This window comes from Cetorhinus maximus, chromosome 4 (genome assembly GCF_964194155.1).
Source record: "Cetorhinus maximus chromosome 4, sCetMax3.hap1.1, whole genome shotgun sequence".
NCBI lineage: Eukaryota > Metazoa > Chordata > Chondrichthyes > Lamniformes > Cetorhinidae > Cetorhinus > Cetorhinus maximus.
This window is the reverse complement of record NC_135882.1, coordinates 45,398,059-45,415,290: the sequence shown is the minus strand read 5'-3', so window position 1 is coordinate 45,415,290 and position 17,232 is coordinate 45,398,059. Positions and strand designations below refer to the sequence as shown.

The following is a 17,232-nucleotide window of genomic DNA, read 5'->3' as shown; positions in this document are numbered from 1 at the left end:
TGTTGTTGGAGCTGCACTCATCCAGGCAAGTGGAGAGTATTTCGTTACATTCCTGACTTGTGCTTTGTGGCTGGTGGACAGGCTTTGGGGGGTCAGGCGAGTTACTTGCTGCAGAATTCCTAGCCTTTGACCTGCTCTTGTAGCCATGGTATTTATATGGCTAGTCCAGTTCAGTTTCTGGTCAATGATAACCCCTAGGATGTTAATATTGGGGGATTTAGCACTGGTAATGCCATCGAAAATCAAGGGGAGATGGTTGGGTGTTCTCTTGTTGGAGGAGGTCATTGCCTGGCACTTGTGGCGTGAATGTAACTTGCCACTTTTCAACCCAAGCCTGGATATTACCCAGGTCTTGCTGCTTGTGGACACAGGTTGTTTCAGTATCTCAGAAGTTGCGAATGATGCTGAACATTGTGCAATCGTCAGCGAACACCCCCACTTCTGACCCTATAATGGAGGGAAGGTCATTGAAGCAGCTGAAGACAGTTGGGCCGAGGACACTACTCCTGCTGTGATGTCCTGGGACTGAGATGATTGACCTCCCACAACCGCCTTCCTTTCTGCTAAGCATGACTCTAACCAGTGGAAAGTTTCCCCCCTGATTCCCATTGATTCCAGTTTTGTTTAGACTCCAAGGTGCTGCACTTGGTAAAATGCTGCCCTGATGTCAAGGGTAGTCACTTTCACTTTGCCCCTCAGTTCAGCTCCTGTGTCCATGTTTGGACCAAGGGCTGTAATAAGGTCAGGAGCTGAGTGGCCCTGGCGGAACCCAAACTAAGTGTCAGTGAGCACATTATTTCTGAGAAAACGCCACTTGGTGGCACTAATGACCCCTTCATCACTTTGCTTATGATCGAAAGTAGATTGTTCGGGCGGTAATTGTTCGAGTTGGATTTTCCCTGCTGTTTGTGTACAGGACATGGTTGAGGAATTGTCCACATTTTCAGGTAAATGCCAGTGCTGTAGCTATACTGGGACAGTGATATGGCTAGATTTGGAGCATAAGCCTTCAGTACAATTGCCAGAAGATTATCAGGGCCCGTAGCCTTTGCAGTATCCAGTGCCTTCAGCCATTTCTTGATGGCATGTGGAGCGAATCGAATTGGCTGAGGACTTGGCATCTGTGAAGCTGGGGACTTCGGGAGGAGGCCGAGATGGATCATCCAGTCGGCACTTCTGGCTGAAGATGTTTGCTTATGCTTCACCCTTCTCTTTTGCACTGATGTGCTGGGCTCTCCCATTATTGAGGATGGGGATATTTTGTGGAACCACCTCCAAGTAGTTGTTTAACTGTCCGCTACTGTTTGCAACTGGATGTGGCTGGACTGCAGAGCTTAGATCTGAATCATGGTTGTGGGATTGCTCAGCTGTCTATTACATGCTGCTTACTCTGTTTGATTCAAGTCGTCCTGTGTTGAAGCTTCACCAGGTTAACACCCCTGTTTAGGAATACCTGGTGCTGCTCCTGGCATGCTGTCCTGCATTCTTCTCTGAATCAGGGTTGATCCCCTAGCTTGATGGTAATGGCAGAGTGGGGGATATCCTGAGCCAAGGGGTTACAGATTGTGGTTGAGTACAATTCTGCTGCTGCTGATGACACACAGTGCCTCATGGATGTGCAAATTTGAGTTGCGTGATCTGTTCAAAATTACTCCATTTAGTACAGTGGTAGTGCCACACAACAGGATGGAGGGTATCCTCAATGTGAAGATGGGACTTCGTCTCCACAAGGACTGTGCGGTGATCACTCCTACCAATCCTGTCATGGACAGATGCATCTGCAACGGGCAGGCTGGCGAGAATGAGGTCAAGTGTGTTTTCTCTCCTTGTTGATTCCCTCGCCACTGCCGCAGATCCATTCTACCAGCTATGTCTTTTAAGACTGGGCCAGCACGGTCAGTCGCAGTGCTACTGAGCCACTTTTGGTGATGGACATTGAAGTCCCCCACCCAGTGTACATCTACACCCTTGCCGCACTTTGTTTCTTCCAAGTGATGTTCAACATGGAGGAGTACTAATTGATCAGCTGAAGGTGGTGGCGGTAGGTGGAAACCAGCAGGAGGTTTCCTTGCCCATGTTCGACCTGATGCCATGAGACTCATGGAGCCCAGAGTCAAAGTTGAGGGCAACTCCCTACTGACTGTATACCACTGTGCTGCCACTTCTGGTGGGTCTGTGCTGTTGGTGGGCCAGGGCATACTCAGGGATGATGATAGTGGTGTCTGGGAAGTTGTCCATAAGGTATGATTCCGTGAGGATGACTGTCAGGCTGTTGCTTGACTAGTCTGTGGGACAGCTCTCCCAATTTTGGCACAAAGCCCCTGGGTGTTAGTAAGGAGGACTTTGCAGGATGTTGGGGCTGGATGTGTCGTTGTAATTTCTGGTGCCTAGGTCAATGCCAGGTGGTCTGTTTGGTTTCATTCCTTTTTGACTCTGTAGCAGTTTGATACATCTGTGTGGCTTATTAGGCCATTTAGTAGGGCAGTTTGGAGTCAACCACGTTGCTGTGGGCCTGGAGTCACATGTAGGCCAGACCAGGTAAGGCTGGCAGGTTCCTTCCGTTAAAGGACATTAGCCAGATGGGCTTTTATGATAATCGTTTCATGGTCATTATTACTGAGATGAGCTGCCATGGTGGGATTTGCACCTTTGTCCCCAGAGTATTAGCCTGGGCTCTGGATTACTAGTTCAGTGACATTACCACTATGCCACCACCTCCCCTTGAACTGAGTTTATAACTATTCAGAAAGACTGAACAGGCTGAACTGCTTTTCTCTAGAAAAGAGAAGTTTGAAGGGTGATCTATAAGATTGTAAAATAGTACCACACAGAAGGAAGCCATTGAGCCCAGCAAGTTTATGTTGGTTCTTTCAAAAAAAAACATCCTTTGTACCACCCCCATACTGTTCATTCATATTCCTGCAATTTTCTTCCTTCATGTTTATTCAGTTACCTTTTGAATGCTTCTATTGAACCTCTATCTAGCACCCCATCAGGCAGTGCATTCCAAATCCTAACTACTCATTGCATAAAGTCTTTTCCTCATGCAGTCTCTGGTTGTTTTGCCAGTCACCTTAAACCCTTTGGCTATCAACCCTTCACCCTTTATAAATAGTTTATCTTTATTTACTTTATCTAAATCCTTCACAGTTTCAAATACTTCTATCAAATCTTCTCGGCTCAAAGGAGGACAACCTCGGCTTCTCCAGCCTATCCACAAAACATTAATCCCTCATCCCTGGAACCATATTTGCACCTCTCCAAAGCCTTCACGGCCTTCCAAATGTATGGTGCTCATAATTGGACACAAACTGAGCCCCAGCTGGACCATCATGTTTTATATAGGTTTTGCATAACTTCCTAGCCTATGCACTCTTTGCTTCTATTTATAAAGCCCAGGGTTCCATATATTTGATAAATTCCTTTCTTCATCTGCCCTGCCACCTTCAGAGATTTCTGCACAATCACCCCCAGGTCTCTGCCGTCTTGCACCTCCTTTTTAAAGTTGTACTGTTTCAGCACATACTGGTTGGAATTTTCCCAGCCCTGCGGAGGCAGGCATGTGGAAATTTTGAATGCAGCGTGTTGGGTTGGATATTTGTTGCTACATCTGTGTTCTTTTCCCAAAGGTGGCCTCCCAAAGGCAGTGGTCACCTGCCTCACAGCAGTGTGTCGCTGTTGGACCCAGTGCCCTTTGGCTTGCTGGGGCTAAAGGATCCAGGTGGCACACTTTGTTTGGGGTGACCGCGTCGGAACATCAGGAGGTTGTTGCTTAAATTAACAGCATACGTTTATTCTCAATCACATAAAAACTCTGTCTTCACTCCTCAGTGACTAACCCAAGAACTCTCCCACGTAGAGGTAGCATGCGCTACTCTGCTATGCGACAATAAGATCATGTGACCTTACATTACAATATGTGTCTTAAAGGTACCTTATGTCTCAAGTTGCTACAGTAGCTAATTAAGGTATTTGAAAGGGCATTTGCATCAATTTTTGTTCTTCAGTGAAAAATTACTTAAGGGTCCTACACTGTCAATTGCCCAGCAACACATCTGAGGTGGCTTCACAGCAGGAGGTCGGAGCACCATGATATGATTCACACACTCGTACATAAACATAGGAACATAGAACTTAGGAGCAGGAGTAGGCCACTCGGCGCATTGAACCTGCTGTGCTATTCAATAAGATCTTGGCTGGTCTGGTTGTGCTCTTATTCCACTTTCCTGTCTCCACCCTCACCCTCCACAATAACCCTTGATTCCCTTGTCTATCAAAAGTCCGTCAAACTCAACCTTGAATAAGTTCAATGACCCAGCGTCCACTGCTTTCTGGGGAAGAGAATTCCCCACACTAATCCTTCTGAGAGAGAAAAATTTTCCTCATCTCCATCTTAAAAGGGAGACGGACCTCTTATTCTTAAACTGTATCCCCTAGCTCTAGATTCCCCCACAAATGGAAACATCCCCCGGTATTTACCCTGTCAAGCCCCCTCAGGATCTTGTATATTTCAATAAGATCACCCCTCATTCTTCTAAATTCCAATGAGTATAGGCCCAACCTGTTCAACCTTTCTTCATAGAATAATCCTTTCATCCCAGGGATCAGCCAAGTGAACCTCATCTGTGCTGCTTCTAATGCAATTGCATCTTTTTTCAAATAAGGAGACCAAAACTGTACACCATATCCAAGATCTGGTCTCTCAATGCCATGTACAGCTGCAGTAAACCCTCCCTACTTTTAAATGCCACTCCCCTTGCAATAAATGTCAACGTTCCATTTGCCTTCCTAATCACTTGCTGTACCTGCATTATAACTTTTTGGGATTCTGCACCAGGATGTTCAGATCCCTCTGTACTGTAGAGTTCTGCAGTCTCTCTCCATTCAAATAATATACTGCTTTAATAATATAATAGTCTTCCTGCCAAAATGGACAAGTTCACATTTTCCCACATTATACTCCATCTGCCAAATTTTTTGCCCATTCATTTAATCTGTCTTTGTAGACACACTACCTTCTCATGACAACTTGCTTTCCTACCTATCTTGGTGCCATTGGCAAATTTAGCTACAATGCATGCAGTCCCTTCAAATCATAGATGTAGATTGTAAATAGTTGAGGCCCCAGCAGTGATCCCTGTGGCACTTCTCTAGTTACAGCTTGCCAACCCGAAAAAGACCTATTTATCCTACTATCTGCTTCCTGTTAGCTAACCAATCCTTTATCCATGTTAATATGCTGCACCCTACACAATGCGCTGTAATCTTGTGCAGTAACCTTTGATGTGGCACCTTATCAAATGCCTTTTGGAAATCCAAGTATACCACATCACAGGTTCCCCTTTATCCACCTTGCTTGTTACTTCCTCAAAGAACTCCTAATGAATTAATTAAACACTATTTCCCTTTTGCAAACCCATGTTGACTCTGCCTGGTCCCATTATGATTTTCTAAGTATCCTGCTGTAACCTCTTTGATGATGGATTCTAGCAATTTCCCTATGACAGATGTTCGGCTAACTGGCCTGTAGTTTCCTGCTTTCTGTCTCCATCCTTTCTTGAATAAAGGTGTTACATTAGCTATCTTCCAATCCACTGGGACCCTTCCAATCTAAGGAATTTTGAATGATTATAACCAATACATCTACTATCTCTGCAGCCCTTTTTTTTAAGACCTGGGGATGCAGGCCACCTGGTCCTGGGGACTTGTCAGGCTTTAGGTCTAATAGTTTTCCCAGCACCTTTTCCCTAGTGATGGAGCTTGTTTTAAGGCCCTCATTCCCGTTCACCTTTTCCCAAAGATACTTGTAAGTCAAGTTCTCTAAGTCTTCTACAGTGAAGACAGACAAAATACCTGTTAAACGACTCCACAATTTTCTTGTTTTCCATTATCATTTCCACAGACTCATTCTCTGAAGGACCAATACTAGCTTTAGTTACTCTTTTCCTATGTAAATACTTGAAACTCTTAGTATCTGTTTTTAATGTTACTAGCTAGCTTTCTCTCATACTCCTCTTTCTCCCTCCCTCTTTATTTTTTTAGTCATTCTTTGCTGATTCTCAAAACCTGTCCAATCTCCCGACCTACCATTAATTTTTGCAGATTTGTACAATGTTTCTTTCAATTTGACACTACCCTTTAACTTCCTGATTCAGCCATGGCATCCTTCTGAAAGAGTCTTTCTCACTGGGATAAATCTTTGCTGAGAGTTGTTAAATAACGTCTTAGAAGTCTGCCGCTGCATCTCTAACTGGTCATAAAATTCTGTCATGTTATGATCGCTGGCACCAAAAGGCTCCTTTACCATGAGGTTATTGATTAATCCTTTCTCATTGTTCTTTACCAGGTTTGTAGTTGGCTGCTCTCCAATTGGTCCTAGAACATACTGCTCCAAGAAATTGTCCCCCACACACACTTATGAACTCATTCCTTTGCCAATTTGCTTTGTCCAACCTACATGTAGATTAACCACACCCGTGATTATTGCAGTACCTTTCTTATATGCCACATCTATTTCATCTTGTATACTCTTATACAGTGTAACTACTGTTAGTGGGCCTATAAACTAGTCCAAGTGACCTCTTACCTTTCCTATTTCTTAGCTCTAACCAAACTCATTTTACAACTTGCTTTTTTGAATTAAGGTCATCTGGCAATACTGTACTAATGACATCCTTAATTAACAGCTACACTGCCACCTTTTCCTAACTTAACTTTTCAAAATGTCAAATACTCCTTAATATTTAGGCCCCAGCCTTGGTCATCCTGCAGCCATGTCTCTGTGATGGCTATCAGGGCATACATATTAATTTCTATCTGTGCTTATCAATTCATCCATTTTGTTATTAATGCTGCGCACTTTCAGATACAGACTTTAACTCTGTCTTTTTGCCATTTTTGCAATCTCTGGCTTTATCTGCTGGCACAAGCTTAGGTTTGTACACTCTGTCCCTTCCTACCACACACAAATTATCTTTTCCCAAATCTCTGTCCTGCTCTAGTATCTTGTTACTACCCTTTGATTTACTACAACTCCCCTCACGTGATCCCTCCCCACCACCAACTATTTAGGTTAAAACCATCTCTACCACCCTAGTTATATGGTTCATCAGAATACTAGTCCCAATGTGGTTCAGATGAAGACCATCCAAACAATAGGGCTCCCACTTTCCCCAGAACTGGTGCCCCTGCCCCATTCATCAAAACCCATTTCTTCCAGACCAATCTTTGAGCCACATATTTAACTCTACAGTCTTATTTGCCCTATTCCAATTTGCTTGTGGTTCAGGTAATAATCCAGAGATTATTACCTTTGAGGTCTGCTTTTTAATTTAGCCTCTAGTTGCTTATAATCCCTAAGGAGAACCTCTTTTCTAGTCCTACCTATGTCATTGGTGCCAACGTGGACCATGACAACTGGATGCTCCCTCTCCTACTGCAAGTTCCTCTCTAGCCCCGAGATGTCCCGAATCCTGGCACCAGACAGACCGCTGTCTGGACTTGAGTTCTCAGCTCCAGGGAACTGGGTCAACCTTCCTTATTATACTGTGTCACCCTACCATTACATTCCTTTTAACTTTCTCCACTGGAATGGCTTCCTGTGCCATGGTCAGTTTGCTCATCCATCCTGCAGCCCCTGCTTTCATCCCTTCAAGCTGTAAGTATCTCCAACCTATTGGACAATTGCAAGGGCTGAGGCTTCTCCACCTCTATCTTCTTGAACCCCTTACCTGCCTCACATGCAGTCTCACCCTCCTGTCCCTGACCACTGACCAAATCAGAAGACCATAACCTAAGGGGTATGACCACCTCCTGGAATAAAGTGTCCAGGTAAATTTCCCCCTCCCTGATGCATCGCAGTGTCTGCAGCTTGGCCTCCAGCTCAATGACTCTGAGCCAAAGCTCGTCAAGCTGCTGACATTTACTGCGGATGTGTTTGCCTTGGGCTGCACTGGTGCCTAGGAACTCTCCAATCCTGCAGCTGCAACACATCATCTGTCCTGCTGTTTTTATTATGTCAACTGATTTATTATTTTTTAATTGATTTATAATTAGTAAACCCTACTACTCCCAATGAGTTTTATAACTATACATACAAGTGCAGAAAGCTTGTATGTGGCGCATCCACAGCTAAGTGCATTCATCTGGAGATGTTTCCTCTGCAGACTGAAGACCCTGACAGTTCTGGCCCTTAGTTTTTGGACTATTGGATGAGTACCTCCATCTTGTGACACCCTCTCGCTCTCCATCTGCCTGATCACCGCCTACCTTTCTTGGTGATTCTGTCAACCAGCTCTCCCTTAAGCTCCTCCAATGTCTGTATACCACCGGCAGCTCCTAATTGGGCTGCGCGTGTAGAGGTGTGTTACTGATTGGCTGCCTCCCATATAAGTAAGCTAGGCACGCGTAACTGAAATGCATGGACTCGGCCTGGAAATAGTTCCGAATTCGGCTTTCAGGCGCTTGTGGAAAAATTCAATACGTTGCCTCTCCTCATTCTTGCTACCAAAAAATATGACTTTCCACTTATCTGTGGTGAATTTCATATGCCATATGTTTGCCCATTCCACCAGCCTGCCTATGTCCATTTGAAGTTTAGCACTATCTTCTTTACTGTTTGCTAACGTTTCCAAGTTTCGTATCATCTTCAGGTTTCTAAGTTGTGCCTGTACCCTCAAGTCCAAGTCATATAATATAGATAAAAACAACATTGGTCCTAGTACAGAACTTAAAAGGTGTCTGTCCCTCCCTCTCTCTCTTCCTGGGTGTGTGTTCCCAAAAAAAAAAAGCCATGTACCACAATTGTTTTTGATCCCTTAGCCAGTTTTGTCTCCATGCTGCTGTTGTCCCCTTTCCCCATTTCCCCCCACTTTTTCTAATAAACCTAATATGTGGTTCCTTATCAAATACCTTGGGAAGACTATACACAACATCAACAGCACTGCCATCAACCACTGTCATGAAGCTATTAACGTATATAATATTATTGGAAAATATTTTTCTTTTAAAATAGAGGTTTAGTCAGTGGGTGTGTCTTAATTGGATTAAAGCTAGCTAGTCTGGGTGCTTTGATGGGTACTAGCTTTGATATGTAAGAGAGTGTGCATTTGCATTTTTTGAATAGAGCATTCAATAAGCAGGGTGAAAACTGACGCCTATCCAGAAGCTACCAAACAATATGTATATGTTACTAATAAAATTGGTACAATGAAAGGAGTTTCATTGTTAAAAGGTGAAGTTCAAAGTGGCTGGTGAGACATTGAAAATTTGAATTCAATCATTGTGGCAGGTATAACTTCAGTAGTTTTCGGGTGTGCAGAGCAGAGGCAATGTAAGATCAAAAGGCAGCTGCAAGCCTCCAACTGGCTGCACAGGAAGCAAGTGAAAAGAACCTTATTTTGGATTCATGAGGTGAAAATGCTTTGCCTGGTGTTTGGTTAAGTCTATGGGTTGCTGTTGCCTTAATGGAGGTTAGTTTGGGAATTTGTTAAAAGTTATGATAGTAGTAACTTGTAGTTATGTCTATATATATTTTTAACTTGAATTATTAAAATGTTTTCTTTAGTTTAATGTAAAACCTCGAGAACTGATGGTCTGATTCCTGAATTTAGAGTTGCATCTCATACATAATACTTAAAATTATAGGTTATGACAGCTGTTTAAAGTTTCCCTCTGGGATTTTTAAATAACTCCGCTTTACCAACTGCATCGGTCATAACAACCACCCTGTATTACTTCAGGAAAAGCTCTACAAGTTAATCAAAAATGATTTGCCCTTAACAAATTTGTGCTGGTTCTCCTTTATAAGCCCATGAATGTCCAAGTGGCTGTTAATTTTCTCCCAGGTTACTGTTTCTAAAGGCTTCCCTACCATCACCATAAAACTGACTGGCATGTAATTGTCAGGTTTATCCTTCTCCCTCTTTTTTTTGAGTAAGAGTGAAACATTTGCAATCTTCCTTCTGTTGACACCATCCTGAATCTAAGAAGGATTGAATGACTGTGCCAGCACCTCTGCGATTTCCACCATTCCCTCAACAACATAAGATGTGTCCCATCTGATCAGGGTGACTTACCTACTTTAGATACTGCCAAATACACCTGTTTATCTATTTTTCTCATACGGTAACTAGGCAGCCTCCTTGCTGATCATGCCTTTGGCAAGTCATCTTGGTAAACACGGATGCAAAGTACCTAACGGAAGTCTTTAAAATTATGAAAATTATTATAGGATAGACCTAGAGATGATATTTCCATTTATGAGGGAACTCCAAAAGTAAGGGTTATATTACTGATAAACACAACAAGGCATTCAAGTGCTAGTGCAACTTAAGTATTTGAACCGAAGAGTGTAGATGCGTTTAAGAGGAAAGATAGAACAAACTTGCATTTATATAGTACCTTTCACAACCTCGATGTGCCAAAGCACTTGACAGCCAGTTAAGTGCTTTTGAATTGTTACTGTTGTAATGCAGGAAGCACACAGCTCGTGTGCGCACAGCAAGGTCCCACATGCAACAGCATAATGATGACAAGCTCTTTAGTTTTAGCAGATATTGTTTGAGGGATAACTAGTTTTATTTGGTAAAGTTCTGCTGTTCTTGGAAATAATGCTGTGGGATCTTATACAGGGAGGGAGGCAGATGGAACCTCTGATTGGAAACTAGTTAATTGCATGAGGGGGAAAGGAACAGAAGGGTATGCCAATGATGTTTGATGAAGTAGGTGGCAGGACAGTTGTGAAGAGCATAAACATGGCACAGATCAGTTGGGCTAAATGGCTTGTTTCTGTGCTGTAAATTTTATTCAATCTTAAATCTGCTTATCATGTAATAGATTAGTGACTATGTTCCCAAATTTTGAGGATCTTAACACGAATAAAGGTTCGTTGTAGTCTTTCCTGTGAGCTCCATAACTGCATTTCGATGTGGAGCTCTGCAAGAATAGTTTGAAAGAATTTGGATTAATTTGGTCCACTCTCTTGGAACTTACAAATGTGTATTTATTTGATAGCAGATCCCTCTTCGTGTCATGCTATAGGTTTCCTTTCCTGAGGTGGTCTACAACCAGGTTAAGTTTGGCAAAGCCTATATCTTGCTAGACAAAAGACATGAGTTGGTCAATTGGGTGAATTCTTATGTGCATAGCCCAGTCTGTAAATGTAGCTGGTGTTACTGACGGCTCATTGGATCAAGTTTGGCCATTAAAAATTTCTACACTTCAGTGCCACTGCAGAAGTCTACATCACATCAACAAAGACTATACCGAGTTAACATGGTAATATTGTGATGGCTAAATTAATATAGCATTTGGTTCCCTGGGCATGAGGGAATCTGATTTCCAGATTTACAAATAAAATTTGCTACCCTTTGATTTACAGGCAAAACAATGGATATTTCCTTAATTGAGCAGGTTCATTTTACCAATCAAGGAAAACCACTTTGTGAAAAAAAACTATTCCGTGCTTGCCAGCTTTGTTGTGTTGTTGAATTTAACAGTTAGAACAGTTTTGCACAAAACTTTTTTGGATTTTCAACACAACCTGTAGGGGGCAGATTAATCTATCTATATTTAGAAAAAAATACTTGACTTGCAAGTGTGATTTGATAAAACTTTCAAAGTTAGTTACTATGAGCCAGTTTTGTATGTTTTAGAAGCAATAAATAAACATGGCACAGATCAGTTGGGCCAGGTCCCTCTACCTTATGATTACTTCAAGAACAAAATACTGTTGATTCTGGAAATTTGAAATGAAACAGAAAATATAGGAAATACTCAGCAGGTCTGGAAAAGGATCATCAACCTGAATTGTTAACACTGCCAGACCTGACTGTTTCCAGCATGACTTCTTCATTCTGGTTGAATCATTGCTTACTGAAATACTGTGCAATTATATATATTTTTTGAAACCCATTCAGTTTTTTGAGGAAGGGCTGTGTTTTTGTTTGACATCAGCAGTACTCACCTTTCTACCTCTGACCATAGGGTCGTGTAGTGGAAAACATTTCTAAACGATGTGGAGGATTCCTACGTCAACTTAGCCTGCGGGGGTGTCTTAGCATTGGTGATGCTTCTCTTAAGTAAGTTGTCTTTTAAAATTGGTGGTTAGTATCTACATATACCAAAAATGACATGATTTTACTTGGGGGGAAAAATAGACAGCAGTTTTGAAAGTGTTTATTGATAGAACTTCCCAACAGATTTTGCCTCTTACTAAAATTTTTTTAATAGGAGCCAACTGCATGTAAAACAAATTCTATTCCATAATACATTTGAAATAATCACAATTATGAAGTAGTGGTGTTGCTTGATATGAGTAATTGCTGATCTTGAGTGCCTCTCCTCTCTCCTGGCTCTCTGATTAGCAGGCACTGGAGCAAGAGGAGTAAAATTTGCATCACAAAAAGAACGTTGAAATTTTGTAGCCTTTTGCCTGTTAAAAATTTTCTAAAAATCTGATTTGCAATGTCTCCCTCTTTTTCGAATGCCACAGAGTGATGTGTGGGAATAGCAATTCAAAACAGAAAATGGGGTGTACAGATGTCAATTCCTGAATTTGTCGACCTGTAATACTCTTTCAATGAACAATTATATACTTCTGCCTCTTTTCCGAATTAAGTTATGCATCACACTTCTGGAAAAAATATTAAATGAGCTGTGGAAACCATTATTTTTTTGATGTACATTGTACTCTAAATGTATAAGTTCATCCAGTGGAGAAATTTAAAAGAATTGTAGAGACTTCCATCTGGAACGAAGTTTGTTTTCCCTCCAGGCCCCATTTCCTATTGCACTCCTCACATTACAAGTGCATCCTCACTGATGGAGAAACATCGTGGGGAAATATCTTTCCAGTCTGTGGACTTATTTTTCCTGAAGCAAATTGTTCTTGTACAACCTCAATGTCCCACAAGTAGAAATTGCAGACTAGTGCAACACATTTTATGTAATATTCATATTTTAAGTGGATCTGGCTACCATCTGGAGGTTTTAGTACAGCAAATTTACTAATTAACTGGGGTCTTGTTATATTTTCTTAGCCAGATTATAAGAATTTCTCTTTAAAGGAAGTGAGTACTCCCCACTGGGGCCCTGAGCAATCCTGATTTGTTAATTACTAATCTTCATTCCTCTTTGATTCTTAAATTCTTTTAATTTTGCATTTAACAATTAACCTCTTTTCCACACAATGTTAGTTAATTAAATGTAGCAAGGCACAAATTCCAGACTGTATAATAATACAAACCTGCGACAATTAGTAGGTTTCAGTTATTGCTCCTGTGCTCGCTCTCCTCTCCTTGGCTTGCACTGGATGCTCTGCTCTCCCTCTATTACACTAGATGCTCTATTCCCTCCCTCAGTGGATGCAATGTTCTCTCTCTATTACACTGTCTTCTCTGTGTCTGTTATGACTTTGGATTATCTTGTATCTGTGTTTCCTTGCAACCCCCAGGGTCCGTCCTCCTTTTTGCTACCTTGTGCTCCATCAACCCATATGATGGCCTCTGTCCATTGCTTTGCACCATATGATTTTAGCTTGAGGTGCAAAACAGCATTGGCGTAAGTTTAATACTGTTTTAAAGCCACTCCTTGGTTTGAGGATTTTTGTTTATATATTGGGCAACAGAGATCACTTTTTGTAGACAGAGAAAACGAGAGACCAGCCAGTGCTGCAAAGTTAGTCAGCCTGATGGAAGTAGGAGGGGAAGCCACAAGCAAACCTGGTAAATGATGATGGTATGTATAATGCCACAAGCTACCCAATAAGAAACTGAGCAAAAGACTTCTGCTTCACCCCACCTTCCAAATATACAACTTAATGAAGAAGGAAAACACCACCAGCAGGGAGAATGATATCCTTTAAGACATATTGATCTGTGCAGTAGTTAATTCTTCAACGTGTGGGACTGTTAAACTGTTTATTGATTCACTTCTCTATTCATCTAGCTCTCTTGGCTTTGCTAAATAATTACTGTTGATTACTTTATTGTTGTTGTAATATCGACCTGCCCACGAAAGTGTTCTTTGAAAACAGTTATTGCACTTGGAATCCTTGAAAAGCCATTCTTCATGCATGTCTTATCCTTCTAAATGGGTCAGCTTCATTCAGAGTCTAATGGACTTGTATCTCAGTGAAGTGATCTTAAATGATGACATTGACAAGTGAAGTCCCTTGGGAAACTTTGCTACATTTTAAGTCCAATAGGGACTCTTCATTTCCACCTTCAGGATTTTGGATGCCTGCAACTTGAGGAATTAATCCTATTTTTGAATTGTTGTCCTTCTGAAGTATTTCTATTTAAAGTTATCCCACCTGATAACCTATCCCCTTAGACATCCCAGGGATGTGACTAGGCATCTCATAGGAGTTAACTTGAGATGAGGATTACTTGTCCACCCGAGATACTACCTGTTTCAGGCCGTAAGTGGGTTTAGGCCACTGACAACGCAGTTGGCAAAAAAAAAATCTTTCTTCCTTCTGCGCCTTGTTTGTCAGCATCACAGAGGCCAGGAGGACCAGAATTTAAGCCCCAAAAATTATCCTCAAGGTTTCATCATGTCTTGTATTATAACCCTAAAGAAATCCAGATAAGCCAAATTGTGCTTTGCTATGATTATTTTGAAGAGAAAGACAACCTCTTGAAGTAGTCTAGCCCTCTGCCCAAATTGACTGGTTAATAAACTGGTTCAGTGCAAAGTTGTCAAAACTGTTCAACAGGCTGATTGCTCACATTCCTATAAAGACAAATGAATGGTCAGCCCACAGTGCCACCACAATCTTTAAGAGATATTGCTAGATATATGGAAAATTAGCAATCATGATTTATATTAAAGTGAGAGAAGTCCTTGCATTAACCAAACTGGACTACATTTATCGAAAGGTAGTTTTGACATCCAATGGCAGACTGGCTCCAGACATCCTTGATTATCTACGTCATATCAACAATTTCTAGTTTCCTGGCCCTAACTACCACCTCTTCATCAAGGATGTCCAATCCCTCTACACCTCCATCCCCCACCAGGATGGTCTGAGGGCTCTCTGCTTCTTCCTTCAACAGAGGCCCAAACAATCCCCATCCACTGCCACTTTCCTCCATCTGGCTGAACTTGTTCTCTCACTGAACAATTTCTCCTTAAACATGTCTCACCTCCCCCAAGTTAAAGCTGCGGCTATCGGTACCTGCATGGGCCCCAGTTATGCCTGACTCTTTATGGGGTATGTGGAACACTCCTTGCCTACTCAGGCCCCCTCCTACAATTCTTGTTGATACATTGATGGCTGTATCGGCGCTGCTTCATGCTCTCGTCTGCACCTGGAAAATTTGATCAATTTTGCTTCCATTTCCACCCCTCTATCATCTTCACATGGTCCATCTCTGATACTTCCCTTCCCTTCCCTCTGTCTCCATTTCTGGTGATAAACTGTCCACCAATATTCATTTCAAGCCCACCAGCTCCCACAGCTACCTCGACTACAGCTGCTCACCCTGCTTCCTGTAAGGACTCCATCCCATTCTCTCAGTTCCTTCGCCTCTGTCGCATCTATTCCGATGATGACACTTTCCAAAACGGCGCTTCTGACATCTTCCTCCTTCCTTAACTGAGGTTTCCCACCCACTGTCGTTGACAGGGCCCTCAACCATGTCCGGCCCATCTCCTGCGCCCCTGGCCTCACACCTTCCCCTCCCTCCCAGAACCAAGATAGGGTCCCCCTTGTCCTCACTTTTCGCCGCACCAGCCTCAGCATTGCCACTTGCTCCAACTCCAACATGATGCCACCACCAAACACATCCCCCCCAACAGCATTCTGTAGGGACCATTCCCTCTAGGACACCCTGGTCCACTTTCCATCACCCCAACATCTCATACCCTTCCCATGCAATCACAGCAGGTGCAACAGCTGCCCCTTTATCTCCTCCCTCTTCACTGCCCAAGGGCCCAAACACTCCTTTCAGGTGAAGCAGTGCTTTACTTGCACCTCCTTCAATTTGGTCTACTGCATTCACTGCTCCCAATGCGGTCTCCTCTGCACTGGGGAGACCAAACACAGACTGGGAACACCTTTGGTATGTCTGCAAGCATGACCCAGATCTTCCTGTCGCTTGCCATTTCAACACACCATCCTGCTCTCATGTCTGTCCTTGACCTGTGGCAATGTTCCAGTGAAGCTCAACGCAACCTGGAGGAATAGCACCTCATCTTCTGATTAGGCACTTTACAACCTTCCAGACTTAACATTGAGTTCAACAACTTCAGACCATGAGCGCCTCTATCCTCACCCTTTATTAAACATTTATTTTTATTTTTTATCTACTTATTTTTATTCATTGTTTTATCCCCCATTTTAATCACCTTTTCTATCCTTTTTACTCCAACCACTGCCCCCTCCCTCCACCCCATCCTCAAAAGGGCCATCTGTCACTTGCTGTCACTTGTTGTTCTTTAACAAAGTGCTGACTCTTGTTCTGCTATTAACACATTCTGCTTTCTTACCTTTGTGCTACCATCAGCACCTTCTTTAGCCCTTACCACTACCATTAAAAGTCCCTTTGTCTTTTTGACCATGATATTTTTGTCACTCTCTCCTTAGCCCTCACCTATTGCTGGCCTTCTATCCAGCTTCACCTGCCCCACCCCCCTTAAACAGTATAAATTTTGTCACATTGCTACTCACCTCTGAAGAAGAGCCATATGGACTTGAAACGTTAACTTTGTTTCTCTCTCCACCGATGCTGTCAGACTTGCTGAGTTTTTCCAGCATTTTCTGTTTTTTTAAGGAAAGCACCCTGTTCCTCTTTGAATAGTGTCATGGTTCTTTTATGCCCACTTGAGCAGGGCCTTGGTTTAATGCTCTATACAATAACATTGTAGTACTGCAGTGAAGTGTTGACCTACATTGTGTTCAATTCTTGAATGAGACTTAAACCAGAGCCTTCTGACTTTGATTTTGTTGCCGATACTTTGTAATTCCTTTCTTCCTCTCCAAAAAAAGCCTCTTGGCATTAAAAACCTACAATGAGTATGTCCATTTGCAGTATTCCTGAGGCTTTAGCGATTGCATGCCTGTCATAATTGACTTATGAGAGCTGAAAAAATTTGGCTATCGAAATATGTGTTTGCTGACTGCCTATAATTTAAACATATAACTTGCAAATTCTTTTGTCTATTTATCCCAGAGCTCACTGAATAATTTCTGTCCGGCTTTTTTCCTGCGTATAGTGCTGTGACTAT

At 42.4% G+C, this 17,232-nt stretch overlaps 1 protein-coding gene across 1 annotated transcript in view; it reads left to right on the top strand.

Annotated features, from left to right (window-relative positions):
* fbxl2 (F-box and leucine-rich repeat protein 2) overlaps positions 1-17,232 on the top strand; it is a 225,953-nt gene that overhangs the window by 73,685 nt on the left and 135,036 nt on the right. Inside the window, exon 5 of the mRNA XM_078540126.1 lies at positions 11,986-12,080. Within this exon, the coding sequence (XP_078396252.1) occupies positions 11,986-12,080 (95 nt within the window). The remainder of the gene's footprint in view (positions 1-11,985; positions 12,081-17,232) is intronic.